Genomic DNA, 23699 nt, shown 5'->3' on the forward strand with positions numbered 1-23699 from the left:
CTTTAATGAATTAGATATCTCTTTAGAACTAATAGAGGGTAAGATTAATAAAGTATTTACTATTAATACTAATTATCTAGTTAATTAGGTAGCTTAGTCCTCTAGTCTATTCTTGGATAGCCTTATCGAATATTAGAGGGAAGGGAAAGTAATTAATAATAAAGTCTTAGAGCTTATCAACTTTTTCTTTTATAATAATAGACTTATAGCTTAGAATCTCTTCTATGAAGGCTTAAATATAGTATATAGTCCTAATAGTAGCTGTGGGTAGATCTAGAGGAATCTCTATTAAGGTAACTAGCTTAAAGGCTTACTAGAATAATAGGGTTCTGTTAACTTAAGACGATAATAGGGTAATACCTTAAGTATTAAAGGAGATAGAAGTAAAAATAGGAGTTAAGAGGAAGTAAGAGAAGAGAGGAAAAGAAAAGAAAGAGGGGGAGTATAGGTTAGTTAGTAGTAAGATAGGTAGATTTAGTATATTGCTAATAAGAAAGGATCTAGCCCCTAGCTTAATTCCTAATTAATAGGTTGGACTATAGTTACTTTTTAGATAGAGCCTAGTAAATAAGGTTAGATTAGAAAAGGCCTAGAACTATTAGTTAATTAAGGTTGCAATAGTAGTATAGCAAACTATATAGTAGCTAGTAAGTATTAAAATAAATTAAACCTAGTTAGTATCTTATTAGTATAACTATAAAGAGCGCTACTAGATTAGTATAACTATAAGGGGCGCTAGTTTAGTAGAGTTAGTACAACACTTTAGTTAGCTTACTAAATATAGTGTGGAAGTCTTTTAGCGCTATATAGTAATAGCTAGTAGAATTAATTAAATAGTTGAATTCTATAGTATACTTTTTAGCTACTATATATTATAATTAGTTCTAGGAACCTCTAAATAGTTGTGAATATATAATTAATTAAGTAATAGTCGCGTTATCTTAACGCGACCGACTATATACCTATTATTTAGTTAGCTCTTACTATTCAGGCTACTTTACTGTAGCCTAGATCCGTGATAGCTTAAGCTATAAGTTAAGTAATATATTTAGTCGCTTTAGTATATATAATAACTACTATATTATACTATTATGTAAGATTCTTAAGTTACTCTTTAAAGGTGCTACTATAGATACTTATCTTATTAAACTAGTTCAAGAGGTTAGTAAAGAACTAGTACTAGATATTAGAGTTTTTTAAAACTTCTATAGTAAGCGCTATAGGTGAGTTAACGGCTATAGGAGCTTATAATATATTAGAGGTATCGCCTATAGATATAGACGCTTTAGCGAAGGTAAAAGAATATATAATAGGCTATAGCTAAGCTATAATAGGAGGTAATTAGTTAGTATAATATAATATTATAATATAGGAATGCTTAATACTAAAACTTGATTTATTAGAGTAATATATAAGATATTATATAAGGTTAAAAGGTGTAGTAAGGAAAATAGAAAGATAACTCTATAAGTAGAGTATATAATCTAGTTATATAACTCTCGAATAACTAAAGATTCGAATACTAAGGAACACTAAATTTAAATCGTAATAATACTACTACCTATACACACGGTTTTTATAGTATTTTATACTTTTCTATTATATATCTATTAAATTAAATCTAGATAAATACTAATATAATAGCTATAGCTATACTATATCTTTTAAGAGTATTTAATTATATTCTAAGTATTGAATTGTTATATAAATATAGTTTTAGTCTTTAATAATCGAGGGGGGGGGGAAATAGATAAAGTTTATTTCTAAGCGGCCGCACATTTTGCAAGCGACAGTAAAAAGATGAAAGCAGGCAGTTTTACCACCTTCCCCACAACCCTTCATGGCCAAACCAATTCAGCCTGCTCAATATTTATCCCCGCCTCCACCGAAGCGGTGCAGGACGGGATGTCTGAGGTGTCGTGTCAGAAGGCGGAAGTGTAGGCTAACCCCTGTTCGTGAGGGCCTGGAGCTGCCAAGCAGCCCGCTGTCTGGGAGAGCGCTCATCATCATTTCCCTCTCTAGGTGACGAAGGCAAACCGCGGTGTCAGAATTGCATCGATAAAAGTTTTGAATGTCAATACAGATCGCAGTTGACCTTTCTTGAGAAAAATGCCTATACCGTTTTACCAGCTGACGCAGCCGCCGCCGCAATATCCTCACGATACACCAACCTCTGCGTAAGCTGTCAATGCCTATACTGGCACCAATGACTCCTGAACCCGCATTTACCAGGCCTACAGTTCGTCAATGAGGAGCCTCAGAGAGACGTGCAAGATGCTACAGCGCCGGGAGACGCAACGTCAGTGAGCGAGGCCAACTCTGACACGCGAAGCGGTCAAGCTATAGATGAAGCAATTCTTCCGCAAAGCGACAACTTGATAGCCCAGCAAGTCAGCCCAGAGTACGAATACGATGGCCGCTACGATGACAATGATACGAGTGTTGCTGCTTGGGACCCTGCTGTCCCGCAAGAGCGGCACACGAACTGTCAAGCCGATGCAGCATTCCAGCAGGCGGGCATGGTGCTGGGCGACCGCTATGAATTTGCTGTCCGTGGACTGCTTGCATTAGGTACAGGAAATGGGGCGAGCTTGATGGCTCCTTCGAACATCCCCAACTCGTCGAATCTCAATCACACCACGCGGCGGCTCTCTTTGCCCGTACTGGGAGATGGAACAGCTTCACCAGAAGTTTTAGAACATCAACACCAGAAAAATAACGCGGACGCGCGCCGTGAGCCTAGCATGAGTCTAAGCGGCATAAGAGCAAGCAGCACAGAAGCAAGCAATATATCACAAGAACGAATGCTTGAACTCATGAGACATTATAGATACGAAGTAGCTCCATGGGTAGGTATTGCTCCAACGTCAGAGGCACATCCAGTGGCTGACTCAAGCACAGCTGGATATATGTGACTTGGGACAATTGTTCGGAGTTACGGTGCCTCGGTTGGCGATGGACTGTGAAACCGTCCGTTGGGCGGTGCTAGCACTCTCAGCAGCCTCCGCGAACCACCTCAGCTCGTTCGGATCGCAGCCCGGTTCGGAGAGTAGGGACTACATCTGCCTCTCGGAAGCGCATCAAAGCCGCGACTCCGGGATAGAGGCTTTCACGGGATCTCTGGCTGTGATGCTACGGAGGGTTTGTTACTTCATCTCCGACATCCCGAAGGCGTGGGCACAGGATCTGGATCTGGATTATCGCGCGAAGTTTGCGGACGCGCTTTCATTGCAGGCTGCTGGCACTGACCTGGTAGTAGCAGTTCGCTGGCTATCCTTGAGAATAGGTAAGCAAGCCGAGCATAGTCAGACCGGCCGGAGTTCCATGCCCGAGCCACACTGGGATAGAGATGGGCTAAACCCGTTCATAGAGCTCAGTGCTGCGCTTCACACCGGAGCACCGGTGCATATTCCATTTCCAATATCCAGCAACGCAACACTAGCCCGTTGCTCGGCTGACATGTTTGGAGAGATGTTCCACTATGCCCACGGCCCGCTTCTTCTCTGCGCTAGAACCGTTAACTTCTGTAGCAGGGATGTCGAAGCGTCCGTTTCCGCTGACTCGCAATCGCGGCGAAATCCACTAAAGAGCTGGAAAGCGTTATTCGAGGAACTCGATGTATGGTACAGCAGTCGACCGGAAGAGTTCCAGGCCATGGTCGAGCTACAATCCTGGCAAGGGACTGACGCTCATGAAAACGCCTTCCCGGTGATATTGTTCACCAACGGAGCGGCGATCTTTGCGAATCAGCTTTACCACACGGCCATGCTTCTGCTTCTGCAGAACAAGCCGCGAACACTGGGACTGACGTACCGTCATTCGTCGATCGTGTCCCCACTTTGGCATGCTCAACGCATATGCAACATCGCTCTGCACAATGACCGTCGTGAGTCCTGGGATCTCTGCCTGATCTCATCTTTGCTAGTCGCTGCGAGGTGTATGACCCATGAATCTCAACAACTCGCCATCCTGCAGGGTTTCGAGCGTATCAAAGCTCTTACGGGATGGAATATCAATGACTGCCTGAGTACTCTGCGTGAAGAGTGGCATCTTGCGGAGGCAAACTGATGATATGTCCGAGAACGCCCAGCCGGCCGTATCCGGTACAGCTTGCATCTGGATGCTATCAATGGTCAGGAAGGACGGTTGGCTTTCTCCTCACGTCCGTCTCTGCGGACTTTGTACCCCCAAGCAATCTCGAGATCGCGAATGCGCCAGCAGGTGCCCCATCCGCTTAAAGATTCGATAGCTCTGATGAGCTTAACGATCAGTGCATGCTCCGACTTGTGGCTGAGGAGCCTGCCTGCGATCCAAAGCGGTTGAATGGCGTTATTCAAACAACCTTGATGCGGATTCGTCAACGAGATGCCGCATATGCGCTTTGCATGCCACAACATGGAGCCACTGGAGCCCAAACCCAGTTTCATGGGCCTCGGCATCGTGTTGAGGAGGAGAATGCATGCGGTGTGCTGCAATTGGTTTGAAGAAATGGCCGCCCAGTGCACGAAGAGGATTTGAGGGAAGGGCTTGGAGTCGATGGTCTGTACGGGAAGCAGCTCGGTTGGCCGGTGAGTAAGCCAGTTCTGCAGGTCTTGCCAGAGAGCCAACCAGCGGTCGGCGAAGGCTTGGCCGGTGCAGCCGTTCTCCTCGCCTAGCTCAGTGTACTTCGTGCGGTCTGATACAAGCTCGCATACTTTTGAGCATAGATAAACCGCGTAATTGGCATGCATGTCGGGTGATTCGGACTTCAGGAACAGGCCGGCCGCCTCATTGTGACAACTCTCAAGAGGAAGCCATTTCGACGGCTCGAGAAGCGTGCTCTGAGTGCCGTCAGATATGAGGGCACCGCAGAGGTCTGCATTTGGTTGTCAGTATCCGAGATACGAGCCTTTACGGATATATTGTAGGCTCCAGACATGACTACGTAATGAAAAAACTCACCCATTCTCGCATAGCACCAAAAGACGGCCTGTGGCAATTCATTGCCAAATCCATGGATGCCAAAGGCATCGAACAACGCCGCACATCCTTCCAGATGCCGCCGCCAGTCCTGCGCACTGGCCGACATCATCTCTAGACAGCACAAGAGCACGCAGGTGGCGATGACTTTTTGGTCACGGACTTGGAGAAGCGGAGTCAGCAGCCGGATTGCTTCCTGATACAGCTCTATACTGTCGAAGGAGTCTTGTGCTCCTCTCTTCCGCTCCATTTGGCGTGCGGATATGGCGAGAATGGCATAAAGTAATGCGGGAGAGTTTCGAGCTAGAGCAGGGAGTTGAATGCCGAAGGCGTGGCGACTGTCGAACATGTCAAGCTGTGTGTTTAATCAGACATACATGCCTCAAGTCGAACTGATAAAAGATTCAGAACAACGAAATATGATTGGACTTGAGAGCGTTCTAGAGGTTTCCCTGGGGAAGCCGGATGTGTGAAAGCGGAGGATCAGGGAGGTAAAGGAGGTTCAGGTGGGATATCTTACCCAAGGCGCCACCTGGCCGATATAATTCTTCAGATATTCTACCCGTTTACTGCTTGACAAAATCTCCCGCATTTGATGCGGCATGTTATCTTCATCTTCCGTGCCACCAGCCGGACTGCCAGCGCGTGTAGGCGCGGCGGACTGGGCGGTGGAGAAGAGCAGACATCTCAGCTCTTCCTGCGAGGCCAAGTAGACTGGGTCATGCGAGAACTCATCCAGACTCCAGTGGCTGAAATCTATGGATCCCAGAGGGGTGCCTCCTGTCCCGTCCACTGACTGTGTCGCAAATTGGAACGAGGAATCAGCTGGGGTGCTGGGCGTAGGTAGGAGCCCGGCAGAAAACAGATCTGAGAATTGGAGATCATGGTGGGGATGGTCATTGAGCCTTCGCCGTTTGTTGGCAGTCGTGGAGCCAGCATCGGAAGGGAGCATCGTGTACAGGGCAAATATCGATTGGATTGATAGTCTGACAGCTGGAGGAGGTATGTAAATGGTCACGTGGTAGCGCATAAAGTCTATGGCCGCAAGGAGTGTGGGGCCATGGGGGAAACGCCAGACCGTTCACCTCACAGTCGACTGCCGCATCACGAGCTACCTTCCTTACTCTCATTGCTACACTAAGTACAGGCATATTGCATTTCGAGAGAGACCGAAAGACCACGCAAACTGAAAAGGTACACATACTACCTTGGCTAGACTGGTCGTGTTTCGGCAAACATGAGGGATTACGAGTACGACCCCAGAGGCTCTCCAGAAACGGTAATCGTAGCCACTGACTGTGAACGGAAACGGAGCACAACCAAGATATTTGCCGAGGATCCCCCGGAAAAAGTGACCGGACATCTCTCTTCCCTCGTCTGGCCCCGTAGGTAAGGCAGGATGGTTTGATCTCAATCCATTGCCCAAACCAGAATGCCGGGTAAAGACGGTAAAGTCGTCGGCAGCGCATGCACGGTAATCCGCCATGCATCATCTCTCTATCCTGTCTCTATACCATCGCCGACTATTCATGCTTTTTCCCTTCTGCCTCGCTAAGGTCAACTCATGAATCCTTTTGCATCCCTTCAACACACCGCTGCTTGCCTCTTCTGTTGAATTAGCAGTATTTGAGCAATCAGATCACCAAAGTTCTCGTTAAACACCTTGTCCGATAATCGGGATGGCTCCTTCAATCCTCCTCGAGCAGCCCGCACACGATAGCATATCAAACCCTCCCGCAACCAAAGCAAATGGGACTGAGCTTCTCGCCAACGAGACTCTTCATGGCCCTCTTCCTAATCCCTCATTGCAGACCACTGCAGATCACCAACTGAAACAAGTAGACGCCCCGGTATACGCGCCAAAGCGTGGAGAAGTCCTTCTACACATCAAGGCTACTGGAGTTTGCGGGTAAGTTATACGCAGGGACATGAAACTTGCATTGGCATATGTGAGAAGGAGTTGCTAATGCACTCTATGCTCAGATCGGATATCCATTTCTGGAAAACGGGACGGATTGGGTCACTTGTGGTCGAGGGTGATTGCATCCTGGGCCATGAGGCAGCCGGAATTGTATTGAGATGCGGAGAAGGCGTTTTGAATATTAAGCCTGGTACGTATGCGGGAGGGACGCCGAGATTCTCAAGACACTCTGACTCTCTGACTCTCTGACACAGGGGACAGAGTAGCGGTGGAGCCCGGTGTACCCTGCGGAAATTGTTTTCTGTGCATGGAGGGCCGGTACAATCTCTGCGAAGACGTAAAATTCGCCGGCGTTTACCCCTATCGTGGCACCCTTCAGAGATACAAAGTCCACCCGGCGAAGTGGCTACACAAGTCAGTTTCATGAACTCCCAGCTTCCTAATTTACTACTTGAAGTCGAAGTCTAACCATCGGCCAGGATTCCGGATAATGTCAGCTTCGCCGAGGGCGCGCTCCTTGAACCGCTCTCCGTCGTCATGCACGGCATCAACAGCTCGCGGCTCGGTCTCGGCCGCGCAGCCCTGATATGCGGTGCCGGGCCCATCGGCCTCATTGCACTTGCCGCAGCTCGCGCATCCGGTGCTCATCCGCTTGTCATCACCGATCTGGAGCCCCGCCGCCTAGCATTCGCGAAGGAGTTTGTACCCAGCTGCACGACGTATCAGGTAGATCGGTCTCTAGATGCTGAAGGGAATGCCAGAGCGATACGGAAGTTGTTCGGCCAGGACGAGTGTTCTGCCCCGCAGACAGTCTTGGAGTGTACGGGTGTAGAGAGCAGCATTTGCACGGCTGCGTTCACAGTAAGGAGGGGCGGTACGGTCATGGTGATCGGAGTGGGACGGTCGGTCATGAACAACCTACCCTTTATGCACATGTCGTTGGCCGAGGTAGGATATCACGAGCTTCCAATTGGTGAGACATGCTGACACGGGAATTTCTCCTTCCTCGCAGATTGATCTCAAATTTATCAACCGATACCGTGATACTTGGCCTGCGGGCATCGCTTGCTTGAGCGGTGGAGTTCTCGATCTGAAGAAGCTCGTTTCGCATGTGTTCCCGTTGGAGAACGCCCTGGACGCCCTTCAACTTTGCTCAGATCTCAGTAAAGGCAGCATCAAGGTACAGATAGTTGACGACGTGGACGCTGGTTTTTAATCAAGAGGTAGTGCAAGTTCAATCCTCTTCTCCAGTTCACGGCAGATCATGTCGTTATCTTTCGCTAGAGAAACCTTTGATGAGCAAGTCAGATGTACCCTTCTGGAGAGCTATGAACTGTATTTATACATCGTTCTGATGCGGAATACCACATGTGATATAGCCGTTATTACATGTTTCCCATCGCGTCTCCAATCGCATCAGCCCCTTCCCCGCCTCCTCTCAAGTCCTTATTAGTAGTCTGGATCAACACTCTCCGATAACTCGTCAAAGGAGGCGTCCCACTATCCTTGACCTCGAGAATGAGATGCAACAGCTGCCCTCGGGAGACAGCCTTCCTGCTCATAAGCTCCACGGCGCATTTTTCCGGGCCCGGCAACTGCACCTCAACCTTCCGGCCCTCCGAATCGAGTTTCTTGATCCCAAGCTCAGTCACTTCGGCTTCAACCCACCACTGTGTAGCGCTAGGCTCTCGGTAGTGAAACCAATTGAACGTCAGCTTGTCATCCTCGTCCGGATCGTAGGTCGAGCTTGCATCAAGCACTATGGTTGAACCGGCTTCCTGCTCGATTTGCAAGGGTGCCACTCCGCCGTGACCGTTGATGGATATGACCGGATGATGGTTTGCTTTCCCGAGATCTCCTGAGAGCGTCCATTGGATACGAGCCGCAAAATCATTCTGGAACGCATCCCGCCATCTCCAGATGGTAGCGTGGTTCGAAGCGTATCTCCTACCGTCAGCGCCCGTGACGCGATCGACAGCATCGCTATAATGCTTGCTGCTCAAGCCGCTCTTGCTGATATCCGTTAGAGCATAGCGGCCGCCCCAAGAACCATAATCGGGGTGCTCGGGTACACCAAGTCCGTTCTGGATGAGATAGAGGAATGTAGGCGTGTCTCCTTCAGGGATAAACAGGTAATCCGGATATGCTGACCCCAGCGGTCCGATCTGGATATTCTCTTTGATCCACTCCTTCGTCAGCTTAGAGAAGTCCGGCCCACCCTCGTCGAACCCGTAATACTTGTCTCCCGATATCCCAGTCCATGCAGCTAAGCCGTACTGATTCCAGCCATGGACTGAGGAGATGTAGAAGACGTCGGGGAAGTTGCTGCGAATCCAGGCTCCCGTGTCATCTTGGTCGGATATCGCGTAGACTCGCAGTTTCTTGCGTAAACGGGCGGCGTCGGGTGCTGACTCTTGGTTCTTGATCTTAAGCAAGACCTGCGCCAGAGCATTCGTTCCGCCCCAGCAAAGCACCCACAAGGGCTCGTCCGTCGGAGCTTTGATCCTCTCCAAGAGAAGTTTACCGCCATCACTAAGCGGGATGTCCTCTCCTACAGCGGTCATGCCATAAGTCTGCCCGGTTTCAGCTTACACTCGCCCGGCTGATAGAGAATTGCAAACCGAGAGGTAACAAGCCGGCTATACCCTATAGCTGAATATACCATTGGGGAACGGTGATAGATCGGAGCATGTGAACCAGGAAAAGCTCACCTCCGCTCCTTTCCGTATAAGACCCCTCATATACTGGGCAGAGGGGTATTGAGAGTCTGGATGCGCATGTGCATTGAGATTGCTCACTGCGCCTTCGTACGCATCTATGATCTTCTCCATGTCTTGCGGACAAACCTTTGTTTTCATCCATGTTGAAGTCACGGCTACAAGTCCCTCCGTTTGAAACTGGTTTGAGTACAGAAGGTAGCGGACCAGGGATTCGGCGTCATCAGGCTCGTTGGAGATGTCTGAAAGGATGAACACGCGAGGCTTGGAAGGAAAGGACTGAAGTTTGCTTGTAGAGGGGAAAGACATGGTTGCCTGTAAGGTCCGTTCTTTGGAGAATAGCAAACCAACGACGGTGTCGTTTTCGAAGACTCACACAGGAAAGGTAACTCTTGTAAATGTCACAATATGTGCGGAGTATTGCCCGCAATAAAATGCTATGGGCGTGAGGTTAACCAGGAGCGAAGAGCTAGAGGAAGGCTCAATGCTCCGCAATGGCGGTTTCGGGAAACAGGAGGCACTTCCAGGGTCGCCTGCCCGCTTCCAAAGACGGTAATCGTAGCCATCTCTAGATTCCGCCAGGCGGCCAAAGATCCGAAGAAGTCCCGCGTGTAGGTGTTTTGTCAGATGTACATACTGTTTTAGTGTCTTGGAGCTTAGTCATGCAGGGTGGGAGTAGCACTGTACAATTCTCAGTATAACTAAGTTGCAGTTAGGAAATAATTGGGAATCAGAGTGACCTACAGACAAGCTTGGGTTGAAAAGTGCTAGGTGGTCTATCACGTGCTCGCTCAAACGCTGGGCCAATGACCGCTGGATAGCCGGTAACTAAGACGCTCGTAATGCTTTAAAACTCATAGTCGTCGCCGGGAAGTCAACCGAGTAGGTATTCTCCTCCATGGCGGCGCTTGATCTGGCGCATCAGACATCTTCCTGCAGCGCACAGAGTGATTGTGGACGCTCTAGTGTATCAGAATATATCGTCTAGGGAGTGTGGTTTCACATCTGGACAGGCACAACGTGAATTGTAGCACTGGCCGGCCAATATCCGTAACGCCATCATGAACGGCGCGTTCTAGGTCAAGCCAGAGAGATCGCGCTTCCGGCTTCCCACCCAACGGCCCCCCGCTCGAAAACGTTTCAAGCCAATGCCTTCAGCGCTTCCACACCTGCTCTCAAAATTTCTTGGTTCTTAGTCTTCCCCAGCAGCTCTCTCAAAATCTCCACTCCCCCCTCCGCTTTGACCTTCTCCCTAGCCCTCACGCCCACCTCCTCCGGCGCACTCACCAAATTCCCCACACACACGACCCCACGATGCACACACTCCTCATTTTCCTCCCCACACAGCCCCAGCAAAATCTCCACGCCCCTCTCCCGTGCCAGCACCGCCTCAACCGCCTGATCCCACTCCGTCAACATGGCCAACGCACCCCCCGCCGCGCGCCTCGTGGCGAGATCTTCCGCGTCCGCCAGGGCAAGCAGCACGTGTAGTCGCTGAATCGCCTGCTTGCTCCCGTCTGCGAACTTCGCGACGCCTTCAGGCGAGGCCATCAGGTTACAGACTAGCTCGACGGCGGCGCGCTGGATGAAAGTATGCGAGGAGAGGAGAAGGTCCTCAAGGGCCGGGAACGCGAGACGCAGGATGGCGGTGCGCGCGGGGTCGTCGTGGGAAGCGAGGTTGGTGAGTGCGAGAAGGCCCTCGAAGAGGGGGAGGAGGTCGCGCTGCTCGGTGGTGGGGTCAGGAGTGAGCAGGGTGCTGAGGAGGCGGATAGCGGATGTGATGGGGAGAGCGGCGCTGGTAGTGAAGAGATGGGCCGGGTTTACGGATATGAGAATGCGGGCCAGTGCGTGGGCGGCTGTGCGGGTCGATGAGGAGGTGGGTGCCGCATCTTCTGGAGTTGGCGTCGGTTTGGAGGACGGTGGTTCGGTGAGCTGGAGGAGCAGCTTTGCAGCGCCTTGCTGGGCCATGAGGCCGCGGTGTTTTGGCTCTTTGGAGATGGAGACGAGGATCTGGAATATAAGATTTTGAAGATTTGGGGAGACTCGTCGACTATAGAAGACCAGTAATGGTACGACGCCCGCGTTGAGGACCTTTTGACAGCGAGCCGTGACATGTGCATCGTCGTCCAGTGGATCCGCAGCCTGCGGTTTTGATGCGTTGGCGTAAGCTTTCAGTTGTGACATCTTCTTCTGCTCCTCCGAAAGAGTGGGTCTGTACGCCGTAACGTTAGATAGAATAGTCAGTCCGCCGAAGGCAAGTGACGGGCCAGAAGCAGGATCCTGCAAAGCTGTAATAAGCTCACGCAAGAAGGCGCTGTCGTTGACGAGCTCCTCCATAACCTCTGGCCGAAGAGAAGCATATGCGAGTCCTTCCACAGAGTCCTGGATGCCGCTGCCACCAGATTCCAGTACCATGCTCTTGAAGCGCTGCACAAGTTCCGCTTGATCATCTTTACCGACTTCAGATACTTTCTGCTCAGTTCCGCCATTGTCCGGCTTCGCGTCGCTTAACTTAACGAGAATAAGAGCAGCGAGGTTGGACCTCCTCTTGTCCGTTCCGCTGTCCACGATACCCTGCAACCAGTCTTTGCACATGGTGCTGATAGCTTCGCGGCATGCCTTGTCAATGCAAGCAGCGCTGAGTAGCTCCAGTGCCGCTTGTTCCAGTCTGGTGCTCTTGTGACCCTTGACTAGGTGGACGAGTTGCCCAGCAAATCCATCTGTCAGGAAGAGCTTCGCGGCGGCGGGAGGGGCGAGAGGGAACATTGCAGCAGACGCAGAACAGGCTACGATCAAACTCTCCGTAGTCGGCTTAAGGAATCTCGATGTTACAAAACTCTTGATCAGTTTCCGGCCGGTGTCTGGGGAAAGCTCCATGAGCTTCGCGGTGGCCAGGGTAGCCTGGCTCCGAAGCGTGTTCGGTAGGCGGATGTCCAAGCAAGAGAGGATGACATCGAAGCCGTCAGCGTCGATGAGGCCGTGGAGATGGGATGCTTCTGCGGCCAGGAGCCGCGAGATGGCCTTCATTGCACGATCAGGGTGATCGAGCCCGGCCGCCATCAGCATTGCCAGTGCCAATTGGAACACATCTCTTTCAGCCGCAATGCGGGCTTTCTCTGACGGCCAGGATTCAGGGTCCAGAAGCATAGTAGTAAGCGCATCGACGCTGTCGTCACCTCTTTCCCACAATCGCATCCAGACGAAATGAGGTTTCCCGGAGAATCGGCTTGCTAGGAGACGTCTGGCTCCTCGATGCTTCAGGAGTTCCGCAGTAAGCTGGTCTGCCATGTCGTCTTCTCCAGCGAACTCCACGAGGACCTCCATGGCTTCCTTGGCGACATCGTCCGTGAACTGGGTGTGGTGTAAGACGTCCAACGCTGCTTCGCCATCATCCTCGTTTTTCGTTTTGAGCCACTTTCGGCATGCTTTGAGAACCGCGCTTCTGCTTTCTTCAACCTTAAGATTCTGCCATATTGCTTTTATTGCCGGATCCTCTGGGGCGATGCTCGATGCCTCCCGCAGCGACCGCCCGGCTTGGGCAAAGTCGCCCACGGCTATGTGTTTAGTGGCGTCTTGTGCAAGTTCGAGTGCTCTCGCTTGCTCAGGCGTAGCGGCCATGCTGGGTGGATAGTGGTTGTCAACATGGTTGAGGGCCTGTAGAAAACAAACAACATGATAATGTAATGCAGTCACGGGAAGTCCAAATAAAGTGGACCTTCTCTGGGCAAGTTCCGATCGGGATTTGTTCTAGACCAACGATGTCATGCATGGCATCTCGCTCCTATATTTAGGATATGCAAATTTCCGCAATTCGTGGATGAGTTACAAAAAAAATGGGTATGCAGTTTGGTCTCGCATGAGGTTTCTCAAGTGCGGGTGTCAGAGTTGATGGAAAAGGTTTCAGCTAGACCGAATAGGGCTGCGGAAACACCTCGTTGGAGTACACATGCAATAATGGTGGACGAGTTTATCGGTTGGTAATAAGTAGACATAAATACTTGCATTGCGATGCATCTAGCAAAACAGATACTTCGTGCGTTTTACAAGAAAGATGCCGGTTCATCCCTCATTACCCAAGATGCTAACTGCATTCAACTCTCCATGAACGCCCCAACAATGCTCACTAAAACCACAAGTATCCAACAGCGCCCTTGACAGAGCCTCTCGGGCGTCGTCACGCGTCCTCGCCCTCCAAACCAAGCTCCGAACCCCCTCCCGACTTTTTCAAAATCCTCAAAGACAGCAGCCGATCCCAAATCTCATCCTTGACCAACACGCGCTCGCGATCAAACTCCATCCCATCCAGCGTCCTCAGCTCCTTACAGCTATTCGCGAGCAGCATCTCATACACCCTCCTCCTCAACTTCGTGTCCTCGTCCAGCCTCGCCAGGTACTGCCGATCCCTCTCCACGTCTCCCATCGGCAGGACGTGCATGTCCCGGTCCTCGTCAGCCTCCTCTGACGATGCGTTGCGAGTCGCGACTCTGTTTTCGGCGGCAGGAAGATAGAACCCCACCGCAAACGGGTTTTCCCTCAAATCCAACTCTCTCAGCGTCTTCAACTGCGACAGCACGGCGAGGTTTCTCCGCAACCGCGCCAGCCTGTTGCCAACCAAGCTCAGCTGATTCAATTTTTTGATCCCCAGCAACGGCCTCAAATCCCTCAACGCGTTGAAATTAAGATTCAGTACCCTCACATTCGGCGCCAGCATCCCGAACTTCTCAGGTAAGGCCTGCAAGCCACATGACGCGAGCTCGAGCCGCTGGAGGTTGAGGAAGTGGTGCCGCATCTCGAAGCGGGGGATGTGGTTTGCGGAGATCAGGAGAGTGGTTATGTCGGCGTTGTCCATGAAGCAGTGGCGGAGGGTGTGGGAGGAGAGGGAAGAGGCGACGCGTTGATCGCGAGCTGAGAGGGTGTGGAGGTTGTGGAGAGAGGAGAAGCCGATGAGGGTTTGGGGCGTGAGCTGGTTGCGGTCGAGGTGGAGGCGCTCGAGGTTGGGGCAGCTGGTCGAGAGGTCTATGAGGCGGAGGTCGTTGGATTGGAGGCGGAGAGTGCGTAGGGATGGGCATGGCTGGGTCTGGAGAGTATTGGTGGTGAACTCCTCGAACGAGTTCTGGTCTACGCAAATTAGCGAGTTCATGCTTGTGAGGGAGGAGAAAGTGTCTTACCCAGGTTCAGGCTAGCAAGCCGCGGCAAACACTGTAAGTTGCGCAGCGCGGAAAGCTCGTTGCCACTCATGTCCAGTTCGGTCAGAGACATGCTGGCGAGGTTAGCAATGGCTTCTTCTATGATATGAGTGTCTACTCACAGGTTGGTCTCCGTGAAGTCGACTTCCTGGATCTTGTTTCTTGACACAGTCAAAGACATCAGACCATCCAGATGAAGCACTCCCTCCAGACTAGTGAGACGGTTGTCATTCGCCTTGAGCTCCCTCAAGTGGATGAGCCCGCCAAAGCCCTCCAAAGTATCAATGTCGTTCCCAGATACATCCAGATACTGAAGATGCATCAGGTGTCCCCAAGACGTGAGGCCTGTCAACGCGTTCTTCTGCACGTGCAGCTTCCGGACGGTGCAAGGTGCGCCGCTGAGGTGAGTCAGGTAATTGCCAGATACATCAAGCTCGTCAACACGATAGCAGAACTCATCCAGCCGGTGAAGAGTAGGTAGTGCACGTTCGTGAAGGTCGAGCTTCCGCACGTCTTCCCAGTAAGGCTCATCAGCGTAGCTATCTTGGAGAGCCTTGACCAGCTCCTTCGTGCCCTGCTCGTACCGGTCTTCGGTGGCTTTGGTCACGAAGTTGCCTTGACGTCGTACTAAAGTCCTTACTGGTAGCTCGCGCTCGTCAACCTGGTTGACAGTGAAGTCGGGTAGGTCGCTGAGGAGGAAGCTGAACTCGGCATGATCTGGAAGTGCAGGATGTACCTGCTGCACCGCGCCTCCGTGCTTGCCCTCCACGGCGAACGTACCGGAGACACTGACGGCAAGCTGCATCCGGGGCTTGTCGGGTGGAGTAACGGTCGCGGAAAACTCGCTGTTGTCAAGAAACCTGGGTGTTGCCAATGGCCTGGGGACTCTCGAGTATTGGGATACTTGTCGACTCGCGCCACGGTAGAGACCGCTTGAAGATGTCACAAAGGGATGTGCGTTTGAAGTGCTGTGTTGACTCGCTAGCTGCTCTATCCGGGCTGATTTCTGTGGTTCAAGGTCGTCTGGAGCTGAAAGGATGCTGTTCTCTCTCTGGAGGACGCGTTCCTCGGTGACCAGGCGGTGGACCCGCGGCACTACAGGGGATGAGAAGGAGATAGTCACATTGCGGACCTTTGGAAGCAACTTGTTAACAGGCTTATCGGTACGGCCCTCATTAATCTGAAACTCGTGCTCTATTCCCTCACTGGCTCCCTGTGGCTCAATGGACGCGGTGGAATGCGCTTGAATATTTCCCATTGCTTTGTTTACCGTGCCCTGTTCGCTCCATGAGGTAGCCCGAGTCTCGATTTGGGGTCCGCTTGATCCAAAATTGGAGAATCTCGAAGGGACGGTACTGGCATCTCCCAATGTAGGTTCGGTGGTTCCACGTGTTGTCGGCCGACTACTTTGCGCCTCCACTCCTGTGGGCTGAGCGTGGTCTATTTCATGGACCGTCGCATCATCGATCGTGCGAGATGCTTTGGCGTCTGGTCCACCAAACGATTTAACGGTTGCGGGGCCGCTCCTTGCGAGTTCGTTCATCTCGTCCACCGTAAGGTCAGGGATATTCCCAAAAGGATCCTCCTCGCTTTCTGTAACATGGCTGATATCACCAGGCGCTTTCTTATCCTTCTTTGGACTTTTGGTCCTGACCCACTTGCCCAGCTCCTTGTCGAAGCGCATATCTGCAACCTGATCGCCTATCAAGGGGACGACAAGCTCGGGACCCAACGTTGCAACAGTACCTGACCGTCGGGATACATTTGTGTTGATAGTCCTGCCAAGCGACGAGTCCACCGACATCTGAGATGTGTGCGTCTTAGCAGTGGTCCTCGAGGACCCGGTTCCCGGCTGAGTGGCATCAGACTCCGAGCGACCACGGCCATTGTCCAAAGAACGGTTCTGACTGATGCGGATATTACTCGGTTCGCTCATAGGTAGAGCGCTGTCCACACAGTTTTGCTCTTTTGCTGGGCTGAGGTGTAATGATCGCATTGATGCTATGAAGTTCTCGTCGTCCTTCTCTTCGAAATGCCGGAGATGGCTCATTACACGCAGACCGAGATCTTGGGGTGCTTCAGACCTCCAACCACTCCTTCGGCCCTCCCGACTGGGTGGCCTGGAGAAAGTTAGCGAGGTATTGATGGGCGCATCGTCGCCAGCATCTGGGTGTTCTGACTCTGATTCCTCCAAACTGCTCAACGCGCTTATCGGCCTTCCTCTGTTGCGGAAGTATTCCATAATACTCCTCGCTTCGTCGAGAAAATCTTGCGTGGTGACGGATCTCTTGCGACCTTCATCCTTCATGCCTTGCGCCACCCGTACGGTGAAAGCAGCGACTTCGCCCGCGATGGTTTTGGCTTGGAGAGCTTCGGCGGCGGTACCAGGCGCAGCTGGCGAAGAAAAGTGCTCTTGGATAGCCTGAAGCCTTGGCGAGCTCGAAAGAAATGCGTCCGTCGCCTCAAGTATCTCGGCCTGGATCTGATTCCGCCGCCTTTGGCTAGGTGTCGGATTTCTTGGCCGCAGAATGTGCCGTTGCGCGAGGGTGTTTGGGTCAACGGGGTTGCTGTAGCTCCCTTGCCGTGCGTTGTGGGGCTTTGTGCTGACAATGGACTGTATAGCAGTATGCGACTCCTTAACAGATTCGACAACGACATCCTCATGCTCGTCGATCTCAATGGTACACAAAGTCCGCCGGCGTTTTGGTGTTGGATTTTTATAAGGGGATGTTGGTGGCCTCTTGCTCTTAGCATTACCTGTTACAGCACCCTGCGATACATTGCCTGAGTCATTGGAAGCGAGTGGTCGGCCAGCTAACTTGGCTTTGGAAGACTTGAGGGAACTCCGCTTCGTCACCGTGATGGAACTCTCCCGTGACCGCTCCGAGAGTTTCCCTTTGTGCTTGAACGTGTTGTAGATTTCCGGAGAGGAGCCAAGACGGAACTTGAACTGCGCTTGAGAACCTGGCGGCGCTGCGCTGGGAGATGGTGATCGACTGATATCGAGCCCACTCGCGTCGTCGCCGTTTGAGGAAGCAAAGGACAGGTCGTCTGGGAACGGGTATTCGTCCAGCTCTCCTTGTCCGAAATTGCTTCCGGTTGACAACTGACGTTTTGAAGACTGCTTCGCCGCCGCGGTGGTAACTTTCGGGCTTGCTGTATCTTGAAAACTCGTTTCTTCTAGGGAGGAAAGTCTAGGGTCCGCATTACGTCTTCTTGGAGACCTCGTACTTGCGCTCTTTCCTTCTGCTTGCAGCTCATCCGGCACAAGGTCTTCAAGCTGGCTCAGCCTTCTATGGAGTCGGGTACTGGTGAAGGTATCATGATCTCCAAAAAGCTTGAGCGGACTTGCGGAAGACCTCGTTTTCCCGGGGCTCAGGAGGTTTGATTGACCACTTTTAGCAGGAGTAAGCGGTACTAGAGGCGGGCTGGGAGCAGCTGGAAGTACTGTCGCTGTGTCCTCGGTAGACTTCTGGCTAGGCCTAGATATATCAATTCGTCGCTGGGTAGAGCTCTCATCGTTCAGATCAGTAATCGACTTCAACGGGGATGGACTCAATAGACGCCGCTGAAAGGATCCGTCGGCCGAGTAGCCTCCTCGCCTCACGCTCACGAATTCACCGATATTGAGGACGTCCGGAGTGCCTACAGGAAGGTCTTCTGGAAGTGTCTCGTTTGCAAGGCTTTCCGATTGTCTGCTGTCGCTAACTGTAGAAAGCTCAAAATCGTTGTCCTGCATATCATGTCGTCGTAACCGGTCGGCGATCTGTGACTTTGACAGGGCAACATAATCGATTTGTCCATCAGTGGTGTTGTGCTTGGAGATAAAGACGGGGCTGAACTCCTCATACCGCAGTTCGGTTTGTCCACTTGCAGTCCGGGAATGGTCAGAAGTGGCTTCGTCCCGCACAGACTCCGTCGCCCCATCGTTGACTCGCCGCGTTTTGCCAATGGGTAGCTTCGATACTTCCGGTCGCAGTAAAGACACCTCGCTCCTCAGTAAACTAGCCTCCAACCTGTCTGTGTCATCTTCGGGGCCGCTGTAGTCGTATTGTTCATCTTGTTCGATAGACGACAATTGTTCATCCTCCTGGTCGTCCTCGGCAATCTGCGATTCGTATTGATCTGTCCGTGGCTGCATCCTGCTTGAACGGATTCGACTTGAATTACCGTCCGTTTTCGGCCAAGGAGGGGGGCTTGAGGGCATGGAGCTCACGCCTTTCAAGAATGATAGTCCTCGTTTGCCGTTTGGGGAATTTCTGATCGACTGGGGTGCGGCGGGCTTTTGAAACAAGTTCTCCAAAGGCATCGGACTAAACAAGTCTTTCTGATCCTGATACCCCATCTGCCCCTTCAGGAGCCGTCTCTTCCAATCTGGAGTTTCGTGTTTCCCTATTTGATTTCCCGAGGAAGTGAGGCGTGGGCGCTGTTCGACGGTCCCATGCCGGACCACTGACTGGGCGGAGGACGTAGATAGCGAACGTGAGCTGGGTGCCCCTGCTGTTGCCTTCCTGAAGCCCTCACGAGGCGAATTGTCCGGAAGTGCGTTGTTGTCGCTTGCGCTTCGTTCGCTCAGTGCGCTCCTGCGTTTTGGGGTGCCATTGCTCCTGCCGTGAGCGGAGGGAAACGCGCCCGATGAACTTCGTAAACGCGGTATCCGGCTCTTGCTCTGAGCATGTATATCGGCAGCATTGTGCGTTGCGGAAGAAACGGTATGCGATACAGACGGCGGGGGAGACGAGCGCGGTTGAGACACCCAGTCTTCGGAGAGGCTATCGAGCCATCCATTAGCGACCGATGCCATTGAACTCGACACCAACGAGCAACGTCGTGATGAGTTGTGCTGAGCTATCCAAGCGTGCTGTCAGTGCCTCTGAGCCCCCAGTATCAGGCCGAAGGGGTCGCGGGGGTTTGTTTTGGTGACGCGCACATGGATCTAGTCGCGTGCGTTGAGAAACACGGGATTGCGATTGTGAGTGGGGAGTACGCAGACGTAGTATAAAATAGTGCTAGTCCGTGTGTACCAATAACAATGAGAAGTGTAGCGGCATAACTAATAAAAGCGTTGTGGATTCGACAGCTGATGGCGCGTTTCAAGAAAACGCCTTGAAGTGCAGTGGTCCCAAGAGATCTCCGTGCGGCGGCGCCACAAAGATCACCGAGGCAACACCCGCTTGACAGGGAGGCAACTTCGCGGTGATCCAACCATGCCAACCTCAGATGGACGGCGGAGGCCAGGCCAGGCCAGGAGAAGACGAAGATAAGGGAATAATAACAGCAGATCGGCTACGGACTGCCTGAGAAGATAAGGTACGGGGAGTAGGACAACCAGAAGATGCGACGCATCCGCCAAAGCAAGCAATCGCATTTCAGTATTGCCGCCTCACCAAGGCAGAAAACGGAATCGCTGCTTCGTACAGTTCACGTCGGCGAACCCACCCCTCATACCTTCAAACACGCGCAACTCCATTCAACATCGACAACATCCTCTCGAAACCTCCTCATGCCTTCGTCACGCGACCGAATATGCCAACCTTCTTCAAGAATCCCGCCTATTCCGAGGTGAGGCTTGAATCGCCTCCCCCATCTGAGATCTTCGTCCCCGATTCTGATGCGGAGGAAGAGTCAGCGAACCGCGCAGCGAAGCGCCGCCGAATAGAAGAGAATGCAACAAACTATCTCGGGGGCAAGGCTGTGTTCATAGCGTCAGCTCTGCTCAAAGGTCCATTCGACGAGCGCTGGAAGAATCCATGGCAGAAGCCGAGGCGGTCCAACACAGCAGGCAGAGTGGACGGAGCGGACAGCAATGCACATCGTCGTTCAACAGTATCTGTGGCCGAGCAAAGGGCACGCGCAGGGCGAGAAGAGCGCAAGCGTCGGCTGAAAGAGCAGCGGGCACAGAGGGCTGCAGATCTGCAACAAGATGGTTGTGGCAAATCGACTTCGCATCCGGTTGATCTTACGAGTGAGGATGGCCTATCTGCTGTAGCTGCAGGCGAGTCTCAAGCTGTTTCAGCGGTTCCGCCTCCCACAGTCAGGATCAGTGCCCACACTCGGAGATGGCTTCAGCGTCAACGGCCGCCTTCGTCGACACCAGAACTACAACACGACAAGAATGAGTCCGATGAGACGCCGTCGAAACCTCCACGTACCCCTTCATCCCGGCCGTCCTCGTCGCACAGTATACTCAGACAACCTCTCCGAGCTCCAGGCATGATTGCCAGATCTGCCCTCCCGCCTTTACCTCAAGGAGCATCCAACCAACCGGCTGCATTACAGATTACCGATGTGGTTACTATCAGCAGGAATCCTGGGTCTCGAGATTCGCCCACTGATGGACCTTCGCCTGACCACAGTCTTGTCGGACGTTCTGCGAGATGTGTGAGCTTCCCAGGGACTGGGCCGTCTCAGCCCCCTATCAGCGATTCATTGCGGGTTAACGTCAGCGGAAGTGCTCCACCTCACAGTCAATCATCGAGTCGGCCACATCCCTCGGAGGAACTAAGCGTCGCACCAAGTCGGAACTATCAGACAAGTCTAAGAGCAAGACATCACAGCGCAGATATTGAAGCCGCGCTAGTAGAGTTCAACAAGAGTTTGCCGGAAGATACCGGCGGTGATGTCGAAACGGTCAATGGGAACTATCAAGCAGAGAACTCCTCTCAGCATGGCGTTAATGCTCCTGTTGGAAGAAAACACTCGCCGCTTGAGAGACTTCGCAGCCCGGAACCGATCGCTCAGCAATCTCCTGCACATAAACCCAACGGAAGCCCTCACCAGCGCGGTCGTACCCCCTCAAAGCCGTCCACCAAGCATCACAGCGGGTTTACGCCAATCAATCGGCACTTTGCTTCGCCGTTGCCTGAACTGCCAGTCACCGGACGAAACGTTGCAAAAGAAGCTTTCGAGCCTCCAGATGACGCTTCAGTGACCGAAACGGTACAGCATGAGGATGCCGCATCAGGTCAGCAAGCCAACCTTACTTCCCTTGAAGGGTTGCACTCTGCGAAGCTGCTGTCGCAACTGGCAGTCGAGCAAGCACTGTGCTTGGAAGCGAACAGTTCTCCAGCTTCGACTATGCCGTCTAGTGCTGACGCAGCCTTGATGACAGGTCTTATGACTGCGAAGCGTCTGTCGTTGGACGCAATTACAGGAGATGTCCGCAATGGAGCCCCATCCACCGAAGACATCGTCTCGTTTAGACAGGCTCTACGCGAGTCCGCAGAGCGATGCGTCACACCTAGAGGGGCGGCGACAACAAGTAAGGCTGTCCGAAAAAAGAAGACGATGAGTACGAAGAAGTCGAGTGATACGGCAGAACTACATCCGCACTTGCAAGGACCTGTTGTAGACCAAGCGACTGCTGAGGCATCTTTGCCACCGCGAAGATATATGTTGAATGCATCTCCTACCGCCACAAACTCACCTGGTTTCGCTTACCAGAAATTGGTCAACGGTATTGCGGCTGGCACCTCCGTAAATTTTGATGCTGAAAACACGTTTACGAAGAAGATCAGACCGCAAAAAAGAAAGCCGCGCACAATGATCTTTGCGTCCTCTCCCGCAGAACGGCCACCATGCGAATCTGCGACCGAGCAAATTGAACGTACCAGCAACCAGCAGCTTGAGACAACTAATGAGGAGACAACTAATGAGGAGACAAGAAGCAGCACCAGTGATCCCAACGCCGCCGGTTTGCAACCACCGCCGAACAGCCATGTGACAATTCCAGACCATCAGGACTCCACAGCATACTCCCTGTCAAATCGCGACCTTTCCACTCAGGCTGCTGTCCTCCTCGCGCAGGAAGCCTTCCAGGAGGAGTTAGTTTCGCCGACCAAAGAAGCCCCGGAAGCAGAGCCGGAACTGGCCCCTGAGGCTGACCACATGTTGCTCTCACCGACTAAGGCTCCCCAAATCAACGCTGTTACGCCATTCAGAGCTTTCAACTCTCTTGTGCGGCCATCACCCATGCGCCACACCACTCGAGCATCCATGGCGACGCAAGACCTCTTCAACGCGGCATCGCCTTTCGCTGTCAGTACGGTCAAGAAGCCCAGACAAGGCAAAAGAGCCAGCTTTGCAGCTTTTGATGCCGAGGAACACGTCACAGCAATCAGCAGTCCCGACCGCGAAGTCGAACGAGAAGCCATCGACGCCAGTTTGTGGACGCCTCAACCTACCAGTCTTGCTCGAACACCGATACCAGCGCCTGGAACCGCAAGAGCTGCCACGCCAGCGGCCCCCTCGCCAACCGATGAGGCGTCAGTCACCATGTCACTACTACCGGCTGACGACCCACCCGCTCCAATGCCGACCACCACACCGAACGCAAGCCCGGTTAGAAGCTCCGCTGGCCAGCCAATTCTACAGGCGATAACTTCGTTCTCCCCTACGCCGTACGGATCGCTCAACGAGGTCTCTTTCCAAGGCGGGCAGAAGCTGCTAGACGATAGTCAGTTTGACGTGGATGCCGCGCTTGAAGACGCGGAGTCGTTCCTGCAGAGCTGGGATCTTGAGTCTGAGATCAGGAAGAGCTCGTCGAAGAGTGGGAGTTTGGCGAGTGGGATGCAAAGTAGAAGGGTGCTGGGTGTTAAGAATCATTGAACTGGATCGGGGGCTCAGTATAGGCTGTGTTGTTTGCATAGATGCCTGGTGACTCTTCTTGTCATTGGCTACTCGGAGTGTCCTCCTGCCAAGGTCATTGATGGCCGGAGTAGTGTCTCGGCTGAGAACAATCCTCATGAGTTGATGATGTTATGTAAATTAGTACGCTGCATAGGACCGCCGCTCGAATTACATGAGTATAGATAATCTCCCAACGTCCACAACAAGGATGAATTCAGCGCCGCTATCCACAATGGCATTGTGTGCAAGCCAACCTCCTACCTGTTTACCGTCCTCACCCACGCGGTG

General features: G+C 52.3%; 7 protein-coding genes across 7 annotated transcripts; 3 read left to right on the top strand and 4 right to left on the bottom strand.

Annotated features, from left to right (window-relative positions):
* Window positions 1-2109: 2109 nt before the first annotated feature.
* On the top strand, window positions 2110-4068 carry W97_00540 (uncharacterized protein; the record flags this gene model as incomplete). Its single annotated transcript, XM_007778454.1, has 3 exons — window positions 2110-2177; window positions 2333-2849; window positions 2902-4068. 3 exons carry the CDS (start codon window positions 2110-2112, stop codon window positions 4066-4068), a joined length of 1752 nt encoding a protein of 583 aa, XP_007776644.1.
* A 65-nt stretch (window positions 4069-4133) lies between these two features.
* Window positions 4134-5911, bottom strand: W97_00541 (uncharacterized protein; the record flags this gene model as incomplete). Its single annotated transcript, XM_007778455.1, has 3 exons — window positions 4134-4855; window positions 4942-5314; window positions 5480-5911. 3 exons carry the CDS (start codon window positions 5909-5911, stop codon window positions 4134-4136), a joined length of 1527 nt encoding a protein of 508 aa, XP_007776645.1.
* A 727-nt stretch (window positions 5912-6638) lies between these two features.
* Window positions 6639-8096, top strand: W97_00542 (uncharacterized protein; the record flags this gene model as incomplete). Its single annotated transcript, XM_007778456.1, has 5 exons — window positions 6639-6868; window positions 6943-7070; window positions 7135-7294; window positions 7360-7828; window positions 7893-8096. 5 exons carry the CDS (start codon window positions 6639-6641, stop codon window positions 8094-8096), a joined length of 1191 nt encoding a protein of 396 aa, XP_007776646.1.
* A 169-nt stretch (window positions 8097-8265) lies between these two features.
* On the bottom strand, window positions 8266-9906 carry W97_00543 (uncharacterized protein; the record flags this gene model as incomplete). Its single annotated transcript, XM_007778457.1, has 2 exons — window positions 8266-9453; window positions 9592-9906. 2 exons carry the CDS (start codon window positions 9904-9906, stop codon window positions 8266-8268), a joined length of 1503 nt encoding a protein of 500 aa, XP_007776647.1.
* Window positions 9907-10737: 831 nt separating this feature from the next.
* W97_00544 (uncharacterized protein) lies at window positions 10738-13215 on the bottom strand (the record flags this gene model as incomplete). Its single annotated transcript, XM_007778458.1, has 1 exon — window positions 10738-13215. One exon carries the CDS (start codon window positions 13213-13215, stop codon window positions 10738-10740), a length of 2478 nt encoding a protein of 825 aa, XP_007776648.1.
* Window positions 13216-13771: 556 nt separating this feature from the next.
* On the bottom strand, window positions 13772-19587 carry W97_00545 (uncharacterized protein; the record flags this gene model as incomplete). The annotated part of the gene is made up of 3 exons (XM_007778459.1): window positions 13772-14715; window positions 14766-14857; window positions 14906-19587. 3 exons carry the CDS (start codon window positions 19585-19587, stop codon window positions 13772-13774), a joined length of 5718 nt encoding a protein of 1905 aa, XP_007776649.1.
* A 2738-nt stretch (window positions 19588-22325) lies between these two features.
* Window positions 22326-23390, top strand: W97_00546 (uncharacterized protein; the record flags this gene model as incomplete). The annotated part of the gene is made up of 1 exon (XM_007778460.1): window positions 22326-23390. The coding sequence occupies one exon, from the start codon at window positions 22326-22328 to the stop codon at window positions 23388-23390; it is 1065 nt and encodes a 354-aa protein (XP_007776650.1).
* Between the last annotated feature and the right edge of the window lie 309 nt (window positions 23391-23699).

The sequence above is a fragment of the Coniosporium apollinis genome (assembly GCF_000281105.1).
Source record: "Coniosporium apollinis CBS 100218 chromosome Unknown supercont1.2, whole genome shotgun sequence".
Taxonomy (NCBI): Eukaryota; Fungi; Ascomycota; class Dothideomycetes; genus Coniosporium; species Coniosporium apollinis.